At 41.2% G+C, this 20,631-nt stretch overlaps 1 protein-coding gene across 3 annotated transcripts in view; it reads left to right on the forward strand.

Annotated features, from left to right (window-relative positions):
- Positions 1-20,631, forward strand: part of nrf1 (nuclear respiratory factor 1) — a 68,901-nt gene that overhangs the window by 29,222 nt on the left and 19,048 nt on the right. For 2 of the 3 annotated variants that reach the window (XM_048554460.2, XM_048554462.2), the window contains exons 8-10: positions 5,486-5,587; positions 9,621-9,778; positions 18,021-18,145. In XM_048554460.2, coding sequence (XP_048410417.1) covers positions 5,486-5,587; positions 9,621-9,778; positions 18,021-18,145 — 385 coding nt within the window. The remainder of the gene's footprint in view (positions 1-5,485; positions 5,588-9,620; positions 9,779-18,020; positions 18,146-20,631) is intronic. The other variant, XM_048554461.2, reaches the window with a different exon arrangement.

Consider the following 20,631-nt stretch of genomic DNA (forward strand, 5'->3'; position numbering starts at 1 on the left):
TGGCTGCTCTGCAATGTGTTCAAATCACTCCATGCCTCAGCTCTCCATAACAATGTAATTTTCCCTCAACCTTAGAAAAACTCTGTATCCTGCTAACTCTACTTTCCATTTCCAAGGTCTTATTCCCAGATTTTTCACCCTAACATGTCTTCAGCCATCTAAGCCTTACAAAGTGAAATCCGTTGTCTTAAAACCACTCCATCTCTCCCATCTCCCCTCTCACCTCCACCCCCTCTCCCACCTCCAACCACAATCACCCTCCCCACCACCCCCAGCTCCCTCTTCCTCACTTCTAAGCCATGGCTATGTTGATAACACTTTCATCTCTGAGTCACAAAATGCTGGATTCATTACCACTGCATAAGTCTAGAACAATAGTCAAGGCTGACAGTACTTCACCGTTTTAATGGAATGCTGTTGCTGTTGGAATCTATCTCTTGCCATCTTTCAGACAAGACATTAAGTTGAGGGCACATGGTGAATGTAAAAGATCCCATGGCACTATTTGAAAAATCAGGTGGAGAGTTTTTCCTGGTGCCCTCACCAATGTACATCATTTAATCTACTTCACCAAAATGGATTATCTGGTTGTAATCTCATTGCTGTTTGTTGAAACTTTCCATGCACAAATTTACTACTGCATTTCCTATCTTACAACAGTTATCAACATTTTAACATGTTTTAGTCAATGAAATATATTTTTCAGATTTCTGGTGAATGTGGGAAAGCACTTTATATATGGGTTTATGTTTTTCTTTTAAAATGCTCTTTAATATCTACCCCTTTAACAGACCTTTCAGTTCTCTGGCTTAGTTGCTTCTCTTTTGATTCAGTCAGTTTTAATTTGATATTTGCAAGTTTGCCTCCAAGATCCATGCCATGTTGATTTAGAGCTATATTGTCGTTTCTTCACCGTCACTAGCCCAAAATCCTGGAACTCTCCCTAATAGCACTGTGGGTGGGCGTGCATCACATGGACTCCAGCATTTCAAGAAGGCAGCCCACCACCACTTTCTCATGGCCAATAAATGCTGGCCTTACCAGTGACACCTACATCCATGAGTGAATTTAAAAAATGGTAATGTGTGGTGCCTTGGGATGTTTTACTTTAAGGGTGCTATATCAATGCCAGTTGTCTCTAAGAATTCACTTGCATTTTTAATAAGTCATGATTGACCAATATTTTGGGCTGTGTTGCAAAACAAAGAGATGGATTAGCTGTTATGGGGGAGCAAGGGAAACGAGATCAGTTGTGGTTTGGATCACCAGTTGGTACACTCCAAATCATTCCCTATGATTTGATTTGAACTAATTTCAGATGCATGTCTCATACTTCCAGGGAAAGAATTTTCTTTAAACATTGCAAATGCAATCCCTTTTATTTTTCTGTACCATTCACTTGCAGGCATTGATTTTTAGAGTAGATTTGTAGCTCGGGTTGTGGATATTGTGCTTGGTTGTCTTGCCGAGCTGGTTCATTGTTTTTCCGATGACGTTTCATTACCCTGCTGGGTAACATCATCGGTGTAGCCTCCGATGAAGTGCTGTTGTGTTTTTCCGCCTTTAGTTGGACTCTGAAAAAACTCTTCTTCTCGGTGTAGCTCTGTGCTGTTGCAGTGTGTTGTTTCCCATTTAAGTAATGTTCTCACGCAACTTCGTTTGTGTAACGCCGAGAAGAAAAAGAAGAGCACCTCTTCCAGGTATTCAGAGACAATGGGTACCCGAAAAGCTGGGTCAAAAAATGCCAATTACACAAACGACACCAGGAAGATACTACACACCCCGACACACTCATCACACTACCTCACATCAGGAACACATCTGAACTGACCACAAGTCTCCTGTGACCACTAGGCATCAGAATAGCACACAAATCCACATCAACCCTGCAACAAGATAACCAAGTGTGAAGCTGGATGAACACAGCAGGCCAAGCAGCATCTCAGGAGCACAAAAGCTGACGTTTCGGGCCTGAAAGCTTTTGTGCTCCTGAGATGTTGCTTGACCTGCTGTTTTCTTCCAGCTCCACACTTGGTTATCTTGGATTCTCCAGCATGTGCAGTTCTCATTATCTCTCAACCCTGCGATGACTGCTCACTCGAACCAAAGACCCATTACCCACAATGGACAGGATCAATGTCATATACAAGATTCCCTGCAGACACTGTGACAAGCACTACATCGGACAAACAGGAAGGAAATTAACAACAAGGATACATGAACATCAGTTGGCTGCAAAAAGACACGACCAGTACTCGCTCATTTCTATCCACATGGATAAGGAAAACCACCAATTCGACTGGGACATCACCAAAATCCTGGGACAAGCAAAACAGAGACAAGTACAGGAGTTCCTAGAATCCTGGTACCCCACAAAGGAAGCCATCAACAAACACATAGAACTCGACTCCAGATACGCTGCAGTGTGAAGGAAAACTGGAAGTGAGGTAATCCAGCTCAGTGGACTCCAGAGTTCAAATAAGAGGCAGAAAAACACAACAGTGCTTCATTGGAGGCTGCGCTGGTGATGTTACCCAGCAGGGCAATGAAACATTTGCGGGAAAAACAACGAACCAGCTCGGCAAGCCAACCAACCACGACAGCCAAATCCTCGTGTGAGTCATTTCCTGAAGGTCAACATAATATATTTTGGTCAAATATGTTAATTGTAGCTCAGCGGTACTACCAGAGTCAGAAGTTGTAGATTCAAACCCCACTCCCTAAGACCATAAGAAGTAGGAACAGGAGTAGGCTATTCAACCCCTCAAGCCTGTTCTGCCGTTCAGTAGGACCATGGCTGATCTCACATTCCATACGTCCACATTCCAGCCTTTTCCCCATTACCCTTGATTCAACAACTGATCAAGAATCTATCTCAGCCTTAAATATATGCAAGGGCTCTGCCTTACAATTCTCTGTGGCAAGGAGTTCAAAAAACTCTCAACTCTAAGAGAAGAAATTCCTCATGCCCCAGTCTTAAATTGACACCTCTTTATTCTGACACAATGCCCACTGGTCCTAGACTCCCCCATGAGGCAAAACACCCTTTAAGCATTTACACTGTCAACCCCCTTAAGAATCCTGTATGTTTCAATGGGACCACCTCTCATTCTTCTAAACTGCAGTGAGTAGCATCCTGACCTGCTGGCCTTTGCTTCATACTGTGGTTCATCCTACTGAACCTTCTCTGAATGCCTTCAATGAAACAGAGACCGTGGATGCAGGTTCATAGTTCCTTGAAAGTGGAGTCACAGGTAGACAGTATGGTGAAGAAGGCATTTGGTACACTTGCCTTTATTGTTCAATGCATTGAGTATAGGAGTTGGGAGATTATGTTGCGGCTGTACGGGACATTGGTTAGGCCACTTTGGAGTACTGCGTTCAATTCTGTTCTCCTTGCTATAGGAAGGATGTTGTGAAATTTGAAAAGGTTCAGAAAAGATTTACAAGGATGTTGCCAGGCTTGGAGTATTTGAGCTAGAGTTAGAGGCTGAATAGGATGGGGCTAGTTTCCCTGGAGTATCGGAGGCTAAGGGGTGACTTTATGGAAGTTTATAAAATCATGAGGGTGAATAGCTAATGTCATTTTCCCCGGGTAAGGGAGTCCAAAACTAGGGGGTGTAGGTTTAAGGTGAGAGGGACAAGATATAGAAGGGACCCAAGGGGAAACTTTTTTTCATGCAGAGTGTGATGCATATATGGAATGAGCTGCCAGAGGAAGTGATGGTGGCTGGTTCAATTATAACGTTTAAAGGGCATCTGGGTGGCGACATGAATAGGAAGGGTTTAGATAGCTATGAACCAAATGCTGACAATTGGGACTAGATTAATTTAGGATATCTGGTTGGCATGGACAAGTTGGACCGAAGGGCCTGTTTCTGTGCTGTACAACTCTATGACTATCTCCTTAAATAAGGGAACTAAATCTGCTCTCAGTATTCGAGGTATGGCCCCACCAGTACCTTGTACAATTGCAGTAAGACTTCCCTATTCGTATATTCCAACTCCCTTGAAATCAGCATCATCATTCCATTAGCCTTCCTGATTACCTGCTCAGCCTGTGTGCTAGCTTAGTGTTTTATGTACAAGTACCCCCAAGTCCCTTTGTGTTACAGCTTTCTGCAGTTTTTCTCAATTAAAATAATATTCTGTTCTTTGTTGTCCCTTGCAAAATGGACAACTGCATATTTTCCTACATTATACATTACTTGCTAACTTTATGCCCACTTATTTAACCTCTCAATAGGTCTCAGTAAACTTTGGTGCCTCTTGCTTTTCCAGCTATTTTTGTGTCAAATGCAAAGTTGGATACAGTACTCAGCAGCAATCCCTGTGGAATCCACTGGTTACAGCTTACCAACCTGAAAATGAACCCCATGGGCAATTCTCTATCTATGCCGATATACTACCTCCAGCTCTTATAACTTAACCTTTTGTGAGGTTACCTTCTCAAATGCCTTCTAGAAATCTAAATACTACACATATGCTGGTTCCCCTCTATCTATTCTGATTGAGTAGTCAGTCACTATTTCCCTTTCAGGAAGTGTGCTGACTCAACTTGATTAGATTATGATTTTCCAAATGCGCTGCTATTACTTCCTCAATAGTTGATTGCAAGAATAGATGTTTGTGAATCAGTTTGTAGTTACCCACTTTTTGCCTCCCTACCTCTCTTTTTGAATAGGGGTGTCACTTTGGCAGTTTTCCAATCCTTCAGTGCTTTTGCAGTAACCAAGGATTTTTCTCTACTTCTGAGACCTGAGCCTGTAATCCAGGCTGACATTCCACTGAAGGGCTGAAGGAGGTGCTACATTGTTGGAGATACCGTATCTGTCATACGATGTTAAACTGAGGCCCTATGTGTCTTTTCAAGCAATGGAAAATTCTTTACAGCATGATTTGAATGAGCGTTCTCATCTCAGCTAATAGTTATCCCTCAGCTGGCATCTCGTAGAGGTGGGCTGGCCATTTATGTCATTGCTGTCTGTGGCTTTTAAATTAGCTGTCACCTTTTCTATATTATAACATTGTCTGCACTTCACACCATACTCTTTACTGTAAAGAACTTGGGATATTCTAAGGTAATAAAAGGTTCTTTATAATTGAAAGTCTTTATTTCTATCATTCTTTCTATTATAGAAGACATCATGTTTAACACTAGTCCTGTATTTGCCTGGCATCCCCTTACATTCATTTCCTGTGGGGAGAGGTTGTAGGGTATTTATCATGAGCTTTGTCCTTTTTCTGAGCAGAGACATTAATTAAGTAAAGAATCTCTCACACCCCCACCCAGTTCAGACCAAAGATGGAAACTTGAACCTTTCTGGTTCTGTTCTATTTTCTCAGCAAATCATCAGGTGGAGCTGCGACCCTGATTTATTTTGATTTCAAACAAGGGATAATCTTGGGACAGAGCTGAGTGGGTAATGAAGGTGCCCTGCTGCAGATTAAAGCACTGTTCTTTCATGTCTGCCCTTGTTTGCAGGTTGGCACGGGTGCAACAGTTGCGACTCTGGCAGATGCGTCTGAACTCCCAGGAACGGTAACTGTTGCTCAGGTGAATTACTCCACTGTTCAGGACGGAGAGGTGAGGGCAGCAGTCACACGTACGTTCATGGAGGTGGGGGCTCTATCCTAACTCCCACTGAGCATGACTCAGCACTGGCATCCAATCATAACATCAGGTAGCCATGGTCTGGATGATCCTTTCCACCTGCTTGAAAGAAGTAGTTATGGAGCAAGAAAATAGAGATGATGGGAAGGCGTGGCATAGGAAGAAAGGGAGTCTATTCAGCCTTGTGAACCTATTCTGCTTTATACCTTGTTTCCATTCACCTGTCTTTAATCTGTGTCCTTTAATCCCTTCGTCCAACAAGAAACTGTAGATTTTGCAGCATTTTGTGTGGGGAAAATGCTTCCTGACTTCGCTTCTGCTAAGCCTGTCTCAGTGTTAAGATGCTTCCTCTTTTCTTAATGCCCTAATGGAGAAAATAGTTTCACAGTACCTGCTCTACCAATTTTTTTTTTTTAATTGTTGTAAGTATCTTAATTAGCTCCTGTCTTAGCCTTCTAAGCTCCAGGGAGGATAACCAAAGTGTACTTAACTTGACTTCATACTTTAATCCTGTATGATTTAAGCTCTGGTGTACCAACTCCATGCTCATGAAGCTCTTCAGAATTGGGTGCCCAAACTGCACGTTGGTCTCCGGATGTGGTCTAGATATGCCTCTGTGCAATTGGCTTTTCACTTCAACTTTGTGTTCCAGTGCCCATGAGATAAAGTTCAGCATTCCATTTGCCTTTTATTTATTTTTTGTACCTGTGCATTAGTCTTTCACATTTTATATATATATATGGATAGCTAAATCATTTTGCTCCTCCACAGTTCCCTGTCTTTAAGCATCAGAGACACAGAGGAAATAATGGATAAAAATATCTTTTTTTAGGAAAATACCAAGGTAACTTAGTTTATAAACTAATTCGCAAAAATTTAAAATGTACCAATGTAACACATGTTTTCTTGATCTGCCTGTATTAAAAATTTAATCTGCCTTAGAATCTTAATCCCAATAATTTTATGATATTTGGTAGTGGGCTAACCATATCTTGTTACATTTGCAATGTCTGAAAAGACAGATCATATTTTTGATCTTTTGTGCTGCTTGTGATTCAGTCCCTTGGTCTATGACTTGATCTGTCCATTAAACAGATCACATGGTGCTTACACTATGCATCACTTGGTCCTTTTATTGGGCATTTTTGAGATTCACTCTGTATATTTGGTGGCTGCGTGCCACTTTGTGTATTGAATAGTCCTTTTGTTGCTGTGGCATTTCTGAACCACAGCCATATTATACTGTGAGCAGTAAAATTTCACCTACTGGAAAATGGTTGAATTTTGGGAATTTCTTGTCATACTGTCATGTAGGGAAGAACCTTGCCCTCTTCTACTTTGTCTCATTCCAATGGAAATGTAGTAGGACATTCTTTTTACAAATATAATCCCACCAGCCGGCACAAACATTACTGGAGCAATGGAGTCCAAACTTGGTGAATGTTTAGCCCTTGGCACAGTTTTCAACTGTTGTGGATCTGGACCTATGCCCATTAGTTTGTATGGAGATTGGAAAGTTAGAAAGCAGGAAAGTGATACTTAGATGATACCAGGTTTTGGGGAGTGGTTGGATGAAACCTGGAAATTAAAGTATGTGAAAGGGTGGCATAGTGGCTCAGTGGTTAGCACTGCAGTCTCACAGTGCCAGGGACCCAGGTTCGATTCCAGCCTTTGGTAACCATCTGGGTGGAGTTTGCACATTCTCCCTGTGTCTGCGTGGGTTTCCTCCGGGTGCTCCAGTTTCCTCCCACAGTCCAAAGATGTGCAGGCTAGGTGGATCGGCTTCGCTAAATTGCCCATAGTGTTCAGGGGTGTGTGGGTTATAGGGGGATGGGGTTGGGTCTGGGTGGGATGCTCCAAGGGGCGGTGTGGACTTGTGGGGCCGAAGGGCCTGTTTCCACACTGTAGGGAATTTAATCTAAAGTATATGAAAGATGACTGATGAAAGTGAGAAGCTCTGCAAAGCAGATTCATAATTCTTGACTACAGTACAGGAGGGGGTCGGTAGAATGTTTAAAGCATAGATAATTCAGTGAAAAGGAGAAAAACAAGATGCCAAGGACAGAAAGTCAATATGACGGTCTATGAAAATTACGAGGTGTTTTTCTATCCAGGAGAGCAATTAATGGAAAATTACAAGTAAGAGGAGAATTCATGTCAGAAAATGTATAGTTGCTCACACTCAGCACAGACCAAACATATTGTGCAACATCTTATGTATTGCCTCGCTCTTCATATGATTTACTTGCTGAATGTGAGAAATGTGCACAGTAGGGCAGCACAGTGAGAAATAAGTTACAGCAGTTTTGTAGAGCAACTTAAAATGAATTTTGAAACTGTATTTTCTTTCTACCTGGGTGTCTATTTCCACAGCCCAACCTGTATCATGTTTTTATTGAAAACAATGTACTGCAGATGCTGGAATTGTGAAATTCAAACAGAAAGTGCTGGAGAACTCAGCAGGTCTTGCAGCATCTCTGGAAAGCATTTTCTGTTTTTATTTCACGTGTCATCATGTCATCAGATGATGATGATGGATAATGACCTACCATCCTACAATGGCTGATTGACTCTTGATCTTGCAGTATCTTCATTTTAAAATTCTCATCTTTGTTTTCAAATCTCTGCATAGTCTTGTCCATTCCTATCTCTGTAAACCTCTTCAGCTCTACAGTGTTCTGAACTACCTGCTGAACTACCTGCTCTCACTGACTTTTGGCCTCTTCTGCATTCATGATTTTGTTCTCTACCATTGACAGCTGTGCCTTCGTCTGCTGAGGTTCCATGATCAAGAATTTCTTCTTCAAATCTCCTTTTCTCTCCATCACTCTCCCTCGCTCACTTATAACGCATTCCTTAAAACCTACCTGTTGGCCACTGTCTTGATTCTGGTATCTTTGTGGCTCAGAATCTAATTTTTGTTTGTTATTTACTCCTGTGAAGTGCCTTTGGATTTTTACGCTGTTAAAGGTGATTAATAAACGTAATTTGTTGTTTGTCGGATGAACGTTATACATCTGACCGATTATGCCTTGAGAAATTAGCTGCGCAAGTCCTAATTTGTTGATCAAAGCCTTGCAAAATCTGTAAATATTAAGGATATTTAAATTATGTTTCCAGTTCTTAATATCGGACTGCAATTTTTAAAATGATAGACTAAGTTTACTGTACTACAGTCTCCTTCAGGGAAGTAACGGTTAATTTTCCCTCCCTTTTTTTGTCAGTTTTCAGCTGTTGGATTCTGCCAAATGATACAACATTCATGTGTAAACCCAAACACTTGACAAGTGAGCATGTGTGTCACCATTATTAGGGCTTATTCCTCTTCGGTCGGCAGGATTTGTTTGATAGTGTTTGAGCATGGAACTCCTGCCTCCCTTCCTCAAGCCAGTTGTAGCGTCATAGCTGAACAAATTTGGCATGGACATTGGATGAATGTGGATCATTACTGATCTGTATGGTACTACTACTGTTGTCTTAACTAGTCGAATCACTAGGTAGCCCAGGATTATGTTCTAGTAATGTTAACCCTTTGAAAACTAAATGGAAATTGGCATTGGACTTGCTTAGAGATAAGTGTAGATTTTTTTTTTGAATGGTTCTAATCTGAAAATTTAAAATTTACCTTCTGTCTTTGATTCCCTCCAAAATCATTTGAGCACAGTGTCAATGTGTGCCTGAACTGCACTGCTCATTTAAGTTGGGGCTAAAGCTAATGTGGTTTTGATTGAGTGCAGGAAACCATACTCAGCCCCCTTCTTCCCCACTGGCAGTGATTTGTGGAAATTATCCAAATTAAAGTACTTTGATGGAACAGGAGATATTAATTTTTCTTTGGTCATTTTTTTGAAGTTTTTAATTAAAGAAAGGAAAGATTGAATCAATATATGCACATGGCTCCCCACTGCCAACCCCGAAACCACTTGTGCACATATACACACCTGACTTCATTTCTTCTCATTTTGTTTGCTTCCTTCTTACTACTGCCCACATTTTCTTTGCACAGGTTGAGCAGAACTGGGCCACGTTGCAAGGTGGAGAAATGGCAATCCAGACAACTCAGGCCTCTGAAGCCACCCAGGCCGTGGCCTCTCTGGCAGAGGCTGCAGTGGCTGCATCCCAGGAGATGCAGCAAGGGGCCACCGTTACCATGGCACTGAACAGGTGAGTGTCAGCTCTGAAGGAATGTTGCATAAAAGTTCACCCTTGATTCTCACAAAAAGGAAAAATGTTTTGTGCTAACAGCTGGACCGTGAAATAATATTTTCAGACTTTTTTTTAAAATCCAACTTTTGGAGCTTGCGACTGAAAGTGATGCTCATATTGCTGTACTTCATTCATGTTCCAGAGATCACGGGATTTTAATTTTTCAACTAATTGGATATAGATCATTCTCTCCCACTGTTTTTACACAGTGCTAGGATATCCAATCCTGTGCAGAAAGTGTAGCTTGTTTCTGCAGATATTAGCTGGGTGTTGATTGTTGAAGTGGATGGGGAATATGGTTTAAAGAGAAGTGGAGGGTGGAGATAGAAATTGAAAGTCAGGCAAGCATTCCCTTTCAGACTCTCTTAGCCAGCTCCAATTCTGTCAAGTGGTTTTGACCATGACCAAGTTAACCAATCTAATGCCAGGACTGAAGTAGGTTGTGTGATTTTAGAAGGAAGAGAAATGTCCCTAATGAAGGAACAAAGATAACTCTGTAAGGCCAACCAGCATCTCAGGAGCACAAAAGCTGACGTTTCGGGCCTAGATCCTTCATCAGAGAGGGGGATGGGGAGAGGGTTCTGGAATAAATAGGGAGAGAGGTGGAGGCGAACCGAAGATGAAGAGAAAAGAAGATAGGTGGAGAGGAGACTATAGATGGGGTGTTAGGGAGGGGATAGGTCAGTCCAGGGAAGACGGACAGGTCAAGGAGGTGGGATGAGGTTAGTGGGTAGGAAATGGAGGTGCGGCTTGAGGTGGGAGGAAGGGATGGGTGAGAGGAAGAACAGGTTAGGGAAGCGGAGACGGGCTGGTTTTGGGATGCAGTTGGGGGAGGGGACGAGCTGGGCTGGTTGTGTGATGCGGTGGGGGAAGGGGAGATTTTGAAGCTCGTGAAGTCCGCCATCTACAATCCGACCCCACCACCCAAGACATTTTTCCATCCCCACCCTTGTCTGACTTTTGGAGAGACCACTCTCTCCATGACTCCCTTGTTTGCTCCACACTTCCCTCCAACCCCACCACACCTGGCACCTTCCCCTGCAACCGCAGGAAGTGCTACACCTGCCCCCACACCTCCACCCTCACCCCCATCCCAGGCCCCAAGATGACGTTCCATATCAAGCAGATGTTCACCTGCACATCTGCCAATGTGGTGTACTGTATCCATTGTACCCGGTGTGGCTTCCTCTACATCTGGGAACCAAACGGAGGCTTGGGGACCGCTTTGCAGAACACCTCCACTCGGTTCGCAATAAAAAACTGCACCTCCCAGTCGCGAACCATTTTAATTCCCCCTCCCATTCTTTAGACGACATGTCCATCATGGGCTTCCTGCAGTGCCACAATGATGCCACCCGAAGGTTGCAGGAACAGCAACTCATATTCTGCTTGGGAACCCTGCAGCCCAGTGGTATCAATGTGGACTTCACCAGCTTCAAAATCTCCCGTTCCCCCACCGCATCCCAAAACCAGCCCAGTTCGCCCCCTCCCCCCATTGCATCACACAACCAGCCCAGCTCATCCCCTCTCCCCACTGCATCCCAAAACCAGTCCAGCCTGTCTCCGCCTCCCTAACCTGTTCTTCCTCTCACCCATCCCTTCCTCCCACCTCAAGCCGCACCTCCATTTCCTACCTACTAACCTCATCCCACCTCCTTGACCTGTCCGTGTTCCCTGGACTGACCTATCCCCCACCTATACTCTCCTCTCCACCTATCTTCTTTTCTCTCCATCTTCGGTCCACCTCCCCCTCTCTACCTATTTATTCCAGAACCCTCACCCCATCCCCCTCTCTGATGAAGGGTCTAGGCCCGAAACGTCAGCTTTTGTGCTCCTGAGATGCTGCTGGGCCTGCTGTGTCGTTCCAGCCTCACATTTTATTGTCTTGGATTCTCCAGCATCTGCAGTTCCCATTATCCGTAACTCTGTAAGGATAGTGCTTAGGGGTGAGTCAAACTCGCAGACAAATTTGTGCCAGCAATCACTTGACAGATCTTTCAAAGTGGCTCAGGTCAGACAAGTTGAAGATTTTAAACCCCTGATTTGTGTTGCGTTATTTGATCTCAACTTGAGAAAGTGCAGTGACGGAGGTGGTCTTGAGCTGAGCTGCAAAAGGCTGGAAATTATCCAGGGTTGTAGATCCTTTTCCAGCAACCTCTCATTTCTTGCTGGACAATGTCTGTGGTCTTTGCTGAATTAGGTAAAGCATCCATGGAACAAAAAGAGGTAAAATTAGAAGAAAGAACTTGGGTTTACATAGTGCCTTTGAGACATCCCAAAATGTTTTATAGCTAATACATTACTTTTACAATATTGTCTCTCTCGTTAAATAGGAAATGAGACAGCCAGTTTGTATACAGCAAGATCATATGAACAGCAAGGTTATAATGAACAAAAAATCAGCTTTAGTGATGCTGAATGAAGATCAGTGTTGGTCACAACATGAGGGAAAACTGTTCTTCTTCAGAGTATCATGTGATCTTTTATGTCCAGTTTAGAGAACAGGTGGGGCATTGGATTAATGTCTCATCTGAACAATAACACCTCCAGCATGGTACAGCTCCTCAAGTATTGCACTTTATCATTGGCCTGGTTTGGGATTTGACTTCATAAGCTTTAAACCTAGAGGTTGTGACTGAACTACAGGTGAGGAAAAGGAAACAGATCAGGGTGTCTCACCCATAATTCTTATGCAATATCCCAACTAAATCAAACACAAGGAGGGATGTATGATAATCTGATTTGAAGGTGCACTCCCCTCTTCCTGCCCTGTTGAATAACTGACAGCAAGTGTGGGGGTAGACATATGAAGACACCTATTTGGGTGAGATACTAGAGAATAACTTGTGGATCCTGCACGGATTGCTGAATAAGCCCAGTGTAAATTTCTTTTGGAATTTTGTCTTAAAGCAAACATATGTGAACTGCTCGTGAGTCAGTGGTGTGTAGAGGAGCCACAACATGTTATTCACATAATCTGTGTTGTTCTAAACTCATTACTTGAAACAACACCAGCTGAGTGTGTGTGTTTTTTAGGGACTGGTAACTGAGGCATAATTAAAGCAAGATAATAAAATGTGAGGCTGGATGAACACAGCAGGCCAAGCAGCATCTCAGGAGCACAGTGCTCCTGAGATGCTGCTTGGCCTGCTGTGTTCATCCAGCCTCACATTTTATTATCTTGGAATCTCCAGCATCTGCAGTTCCCATTATCTCTCATAATTAAAGCAACATGGGTTTGGGGGAATGGTACATACGCACACAATTTTATCTAACTATTTTAGTAGATTGGGTTTTCAAAATGTAGCAAGGACCCTTCTTCCACTGTTGATTCCGAAACCAAGGGGGCAAGTGAAATGTCTGAACATATGGTCAATGCAACTGAGACACTCAAAATGGGACAAGTGGGCTATTATGTTGCAAGTGCAGGAAAAGAAATTAACCATGGATTTCCGGTTGTGGTGATAATGCTAATATATGTGCTGTAGCTTTGGTGATCAGAGTATATTTGTATGGAATATGTTTGTTTATTGAACACAGTGGTTGGGAGAAGTAAACTTAACAACAGAATGGTCTTTTCTCACTTCATGTATTCTTCTACCTCTAAACAATAAATACAGTCTTAAAATCAATATAGAAAGTGTCCGAGGCATATTAAAAATTGGGAAAGAAATTAAAAGTTCTCTGTAAATAGAAATTTTCCAATTTCTGTTAATAGAGCCTTGTTCTTCTGAGGGAGTGCAGTGGTGGGAGCTCTTTGAATAGTTTGGAGGGAAAATTCCTGCATTCTAAAGTGAAGCAGAAATATCCTGTTTGAAAATCCCACTTTTCATTTCTGCTATTTCTCAATTCCTCTCAAATCTCCATCCCTCTGTGTACTCAAAAAAAAATCAAATGGTGGGAAGTTGTGTTATTCCATAAGGCTAGGTACTGAGACCACTATTGTTTCAATTTTACGTAAATTATTTGCACTCTGGAATTGAAGGTACAAGTACAACTTCAAAATTTGTTGATGACTTAAAACTGAGGAGTATGTTTAGTCAGATGAGGTGACAAAATACAGAACAACATTCGTAAACTTGCAGAATGGTCATGTAATTATCAATTCAATACAAGTAGTTCTGCTATAACGTGTGTTTCATTAACATGAATTGGCTGTAATGTGACTGATAAATAGCAGATGCTGTTTGTATAACAAACTTTCTGCCGTACAGGTTTAGCGATTTCCATATAATGCAATTTTCTGCAGCACCATTTTCTATTGCACGAGGTCACAAAAGAAAGCAATTATCACATTACGGGAGAAATACCTGTATAGAAAAGTATGTGGCGGCACACTTATTAGGGAGACTGTGGCAGCCACATATCCCTTGAAAAGGATTGCTAAATGGTGTTGAGGAGGAGATCTGGGAGTACAGATACAAAGCCAAAAAAATGCCTTAAAAAAGTGAACACTGCACTGAGCTTCACTTCCAGAGGGGTAATATTGATCAAGAAAATATGATGACCTTGCACAGAAGCTTGGTCAGGCATCATTTGGACTTTTGTGAGCATTTCTGATGTCCATATTATAAAATGAATATGGAGACAATGGTACCAAAAACTGATTTACTCGAATTAGATGGAGCTAAGAGTTACATCCTTTGAATAAGAATTAAATTTGGTGCTCTTTTCTCTTAAAAATAGAAGAAATAAAATCTCTGTTGGGGATCTTTTGCAGCTGTTTCTGTGTTGTAAATACTTTGTGATTTTAATTATTACTCAGATTGAAATCCGTGAACACAAACAATCTAACTATTCTTGACAAGTAGGCACATAAACTAGTGGAAAAAGTAGGGAACCTGACTTCACTGAACTCTCACAGGTTAACTTACTCCAGCAGGTAACTGGACCTCCATCTGGACATTTTCTTTCCAACCTAACCACTAGTGTTATTTTCAGTTATATTGTTTATTTCTCTATTGGCTGAGATCAGCTGATTGCAGATGGAGGAAGAAAATGTGGAATAAATTCTACAAAGAGGAATTTGGGATCAATATTTTATAAAATAAAAATTCCAACCTTAAAAACCAACAAAACAAATTGAAAATAACAAAGTGTGGAGCTGGATGAACACAGCAGGCCAAGCAGCATCTCAGGAGCACCAAAGCTGATGTTTCAGGCCTAAACCCTTCATCAGAGAGGGGGATGAAGGGTTTAGGCCCGAAACGTCAGCTTTGGTGTTCCTGAGATGCTGCTTGGCCTGCTGTGTTCATCCAGCTCCACACTTTGTTATCTTGGATTCTACAGCATCTGCAGTTCCCATTATCACAAAAAAATTGAAACCTTGGCATTAACTGTGTCTTGTCTTATCTATTCCCACATCCTGAGAGCATAAATCAATATTGAGTAGTAATTTCTTGCTCATCGACAGAATACAAATGGAGAAGGGATTTTAGACTCCTTTGGAGGCACCTATTGAATGAACTAATATTCAACAAGCAGTACAAACACAATTGCTTTTTGAGTTTTCTACCAGATTGCCCTTGGGCACAAAATTAAGTCGTGCAGCTTCTGTTAAATGAGTCACAGCCTTGTGCGTTTTTCAGCAACTTTTCTCCTTCAGTTTTAACACATTCCTTTACTATAAGAAATATACATTTCCATGGTGTCAGGTGGAACTCTGAGCTGGTAGCCTGCCCTTGATTAGATTCTTAAGATTTCAGATCAGATACACTGTGCATATATATCCTTGCAGGTAGTGCAGGGCTTTTGCAGAAGGCCTTGTAAGCTATCTGGTTTTCTTTGTTTTTACACTATGCTGCAGTTTACAATGGAAACTCCAATTTGTTGTCCTGGAAGTTTTGAGTCTGAGTGACAGCAATGCATGTTTGATACAACGCAATTTCGCTGCTTACCACAGATTTGATGATTTTCTTTCCCCCATTCCTTCGTCACTATCTTTTCCCCCAGGTGGACTAAGGTGGCTATGGTTAGAAACAGCAGCCCTGACCTAGTTGGAGGAGTTCTGCCAGCATTCTTCCTTTTGATCCTTTTCCATTGAGCCCTGCCGGAGGAACACTTTGTGAGTTTAAAGATGAAGATGTGATAAGGCTCTGTGGCCATGCCATTCACACTCAAATGGCCACTATCATCCCTTGCTATCATGGCTCATATCCTGAATAATGGTCTCTTGGATGTGGTTCTGCTTTGTGGTAGAGAAGTTTCGACTACTTTGTGATGTTTGTCAATAAATTGTACAGGGTCTGCTTTGATTTCAGAAACTGTCAATTAAGTTTCACAGAGTTTTATCTCCTGCCTCTCTCCCAATACTTTGAGAAATTGTGCAGCCATTTTAAAAAAATCTTATTTATTAGTGGTAGTGCTGCACAAGCTCCAGCAGGGGGAGATAGTGATTGGTATTTTCCAAGCAGTGTTCTGCTAGATCAGAATGAGCAGATTGACTGGAACTACATCGCGTTGTGTGCAGTGTATAATGTGATGAGTGTTAACGTTAATTTTCTCTTCAATTACAGTAAGTACTAATTTTAATGTGCTACATTAAAAGAGTTTATCAAGGGTCCTGAGCTCAAGTGATGATGTAATGGAGGACTGCCCTCAATCTATGCACCAGACAGCAATTTTATTTTGTATTTTTTAACCCAGGATACTTTACCCACCTTCACACTCCCCATCCCCTCTGCATATTTTTATGTGTACTTCCTTTTTTCCTCAACTGAACCTGAATTGTAAAGTTTCAGAGCTGGCATAAATGAAGTGGAGCAACACACCAGCTGAAAGAAACTTGGTCCCAATCCTATCTAATCACCCTCTGGATTATTGTGGTCTCAACTAAGGAAAGAAGACAATTTAAAAACTATTGTCCAATCTACCTTCTGGACAGAGTGAAATCTTGTTGCTGTTGGAATGAATCATGAAAGGGCTCATTGCTTTGTGTTTGAGTTGATGTCATTAGGGTTTTTACTGTTCCAGTTCTCTTTTGGAAGATGGTTATGAAGTTCATCTCTGATCATTGCTGTGAATGCTGTTGCATGTTTCACATGGCTGTTTGAGCCGTAAGATGTAGCAACAGCTGAAAGCATACACAGACGAATGGCAAGATAATAAAGTGTGAAGCTGGATGAACACAGCAGGCCAAGCAGCATCTCAGGGGCACAAAAGCTTTTGTGCCCCTGAGATGCTGCTTGGCCTGCTGTGTTCATCCAGCATCACACTTTATTATCTTGGATTGTCCAGCATCTGCAGTTCCCATTATCTCTCACAGACGAATGGCAAATTTGCTTCTTCAAGAAAGGGAAAATAAAACTGTTAGTTTGGCTGATTTGCTAACACTTGTGCCTCAAGCCGGACAACTCATGATCCGAGCCCATTTCAGGACCAGTGCATGGGATCAAGACGATATAAAACAAGATACTCTTCAAAAATCTGTATTGTTTTGTGACTGACTTTTCTGCCAAATTAAGTGAATGTTAGGTGACATTAGAAAGAAAATGATCGATATTTCCTATGAAAGTTGAGATCAAATCAGCAAATTGCCATACTGATCTAAAATTGCCATACTGATCTAAACAATGGGAAATTTCTTACATTAAAATGATTTGTACCTGGTCTTTTGGGACCTGTATATCTGTTTATATATAAGTGCATTTTTAATGAACGTGGACAGACTAGGAAAACTATTATTCTCAGAGGAGAGAATTTTAAGAGATTTAATATAGGTCTTTAAAATTGAGGTGTTTTGATAGAGTACATAGGGAGGAACTGCTTCCATTGATGACTGGAAGTAAAATTGCCTGATTTTAAAATGATTGGCGAAAGAACCTGGGAAGTTAGGACAGTTTTCTTAAAAATAATCCGATGATACTCCCTAAAAGAGTGGTGGAAGCAGATTCATTACTCACTTCTAGAATTGATTTGGATGAATGTGTGATGGAAGAATATTTATGAGGCCATGGGCAGACAATCGAGATAAGAGGTGGTTCCGGATGGACAATAATCAAAGTAATCGTTTAGCACTTTGAAAGAATTAGTAAATTCACAAAAGGCCAAATGGTTGCCTTCTGTGCAGTACTTTTCAATCAGTAAATGTCTATAGTTGTATGTTTAGCCATGCTATATATATATTCCATATATACTGGTAAAATTCAGTACCTGGAAAGTCTGTAGGGTGACTAATCTGTTTTGTGTCTCTCTGCTGCAGTGAGGCTGCTGCCCATGCTGTTGCCACACTTGCAGAAGCCACCTTGCAGGGCGGAGGGCAGATTGTGCTGTCAGGAGAGACTGCTGCTGCTGTAGGAGCACTGACCGGTGTTCAGGATGCTAATGGTAAGAATTGCCCTCATTTCTTTCTACAGTTTAACCTGAGGGGCAGTTGTGTTTTGAAATATGTCAATACATCACATAGACCCTGTTGTTCATTGTTGCTTTTACCCATTCACTCTAGAATCTCTGCTTCACCTCATTTCTACACCCTCCTTGCCTTTTACACTATTACCTGATGCATACCATTATATACCAGCCCAAATCTTGTTTTCTGCCTTTTCTCCTTAGACACCTTGCTTGCCAGACCTTGCAGTTACCTCCAAAGCTTTATCTCCTCAGGATCTTTTATCCCTCAAGATCCCCTTCAAGACTCTTCCTTTTACCACACTTTCATTCCACTTTCCCTTTGCTGTCTTTTGTTCTGTAAAGTGTTCTGAAACTTGACTCTGCAAGTGAAAAGAAATATACGTTTCTTCTTTAGGAATAAAAGATTTGTGGAGTTTGTAGAACCATTTTCATTAAGTTGGGTAACTTCAGGTGGGCTGCGCACAGAAAAAGGAAGGAAAGCTCTTGCATTTATGCAGTCACTTCTTTCAAACTCTGAACATCACTTTGCATCTGTGAACGTTTTGACATTTAATGACTTGGTATTTTGGCCCATGAAGAAAGAAATCTGCAAATGGGTTAGAGATTGAAACCTAACCTTAAGATTCAGCTACTTTACGTGCCATGTTTTTTATAATATGTATTCATTCATGGGATGTAGGCTGACATTTACTGACCATCCCTAACAGACCTTGGGAAAGATGTGATGAGCTGCTTTTTTTTGTAGTCCATACGGTACCTGGTAGTAAATGAGTGCAATGTGAAATCAAATTGAGGGATGCATGTGGCTTATATATTAATTGTATTGGAAGCCCCTTAATGGCACGGATATTTACGCTGACATTGTTTTTAACCTTCAAAAATAACCTCAGTGGTATTTACAAATAATTCCTCCTTTCATGACAAGGTGAGTAGGGGTGAGAAATGCCTGCTTTCACTGCACTCAAAAAAATCAAAATCTCCTTTCAAGCACCATCCATTGTTTGGTGGCTTCTCTTCAATGCACCCTTTTTGGCAAACTAGTTCCAACTGTTGATCACCTTCCATATAAATACAAACATTTTGTAACTTGTTCTAAATTTTGATCTGCTGTCCCTCTGTCTGGGCTTATCCAAGCATTGTTCACGGTTCACATTCTCAAAGCTGTTAAATATCTCATAAAACTGTATGGCATCGCCTTTTTGTTAAGAGCTTTAGCTTACTTACTCATTGCTTGCTGCTCATCTATCTCATTTAGAAGATCAAAAAACCTAACAAAATATTAATGGAGGAGTTTCAAAATTCTTAGTTGTATCTAAAAATTTAAAGTGCTGCGACTATTTATTTGTAAATTTGGCTGCACAAACATCAGAAGCTGTCATTTGCATTTGCCAAACTATCCAGGACCTTTTGGTCAAGAACTGATGCCTGAAGCATTACCAGGATGAATATTTGATGACTACAAGCTGTCATGAAAGTTTTATGACCATATCATAATAATAACATGATGTAAACTTCATTCATAAAACTCTTTCAACATTTCAATGTACACAGTCCATTTCAAGCGTGTCTGACTCTTTAATCAGCCATAACTAATGAGTGAAGTGTAGCAGGTCCAGTAAAGATAAGTGCTTTTAGAAATTGACTGCAGGAATAGGGGATGAAAATAGAAGAGAACAGAGATTGAATGAATAGTATATCACATTCACTAAACTGGAATCTAGGAATTGTTATGATTGATTGTATTTTTAAAGATTGAATGTTGATCCTGAGGATAGAGCCCATTCCAATCAAGAGCACCCAGTCTCAGTCTCGCTGCTGCAAGATCTGGTGTAACCAAATTGCATGCAGCGTCGGCTTTCCTCTAAAAATGACCCCCAGCGAAAACAGTAGAGAAGGCCCCTAAAACAATTTGTTGGTTTAGGACTGTACCCATTATTCTGCAATGTTAGAAGCATATCGATACAGGATCTGGTATGTTTGTCATAAAGGTTGGAAAAACTTTTACCTACATCAAATTATCAGAAAACTCACAATGGGCCCATCTCAAAATATTGATTATTAATCTTGCCACATGACTTAAGCAGGAGTGCAGTACCAAGTATTTGAGTCTTTTGTTTTGTCATTCTTTTGATCCTCACAGCAGAAATGCATTCATTTATATAATGCCATATCATGTTTAAACCGCTTGAGGTATTTTATGCAAGAAATTACTTTCTGAAGTAGGTGAAGCAACTGTTTTGTGCAATATCACAACAGTGCCTCACGGGCAGTAGTTACAGACTTTTTTATGAATAGACTGTGGCTATGCTCAGGGTATGTGCTGGGTTTGTCATTTGTCCTTCAGCATGTCCCAGCTTTGGAGATTTTTTGATTCTGTCAGTTTAAAATGTTCTTCAAGGTTTCTCCAGTGTCTCTTATATTCCCCATTGTTCAACCACCTTGTCATCAAAATTATTTTGCAT

This window comes from Stegostoma tigrinum, chromosome 25 (assembly GCF_030684315.1).
Source record: "Stegostoma tigrinum isolate sSteTig4 chromosome 25, sSteTig4.hap1, whole genome shotgun sequence".
Lineage (NCBI taxonomy): Eukaryota > Metazoa > Chordata > Chondrichthyes > Orectolobiformes > Stegostomatidae > Stegostoma > Stegostoma tigrinum.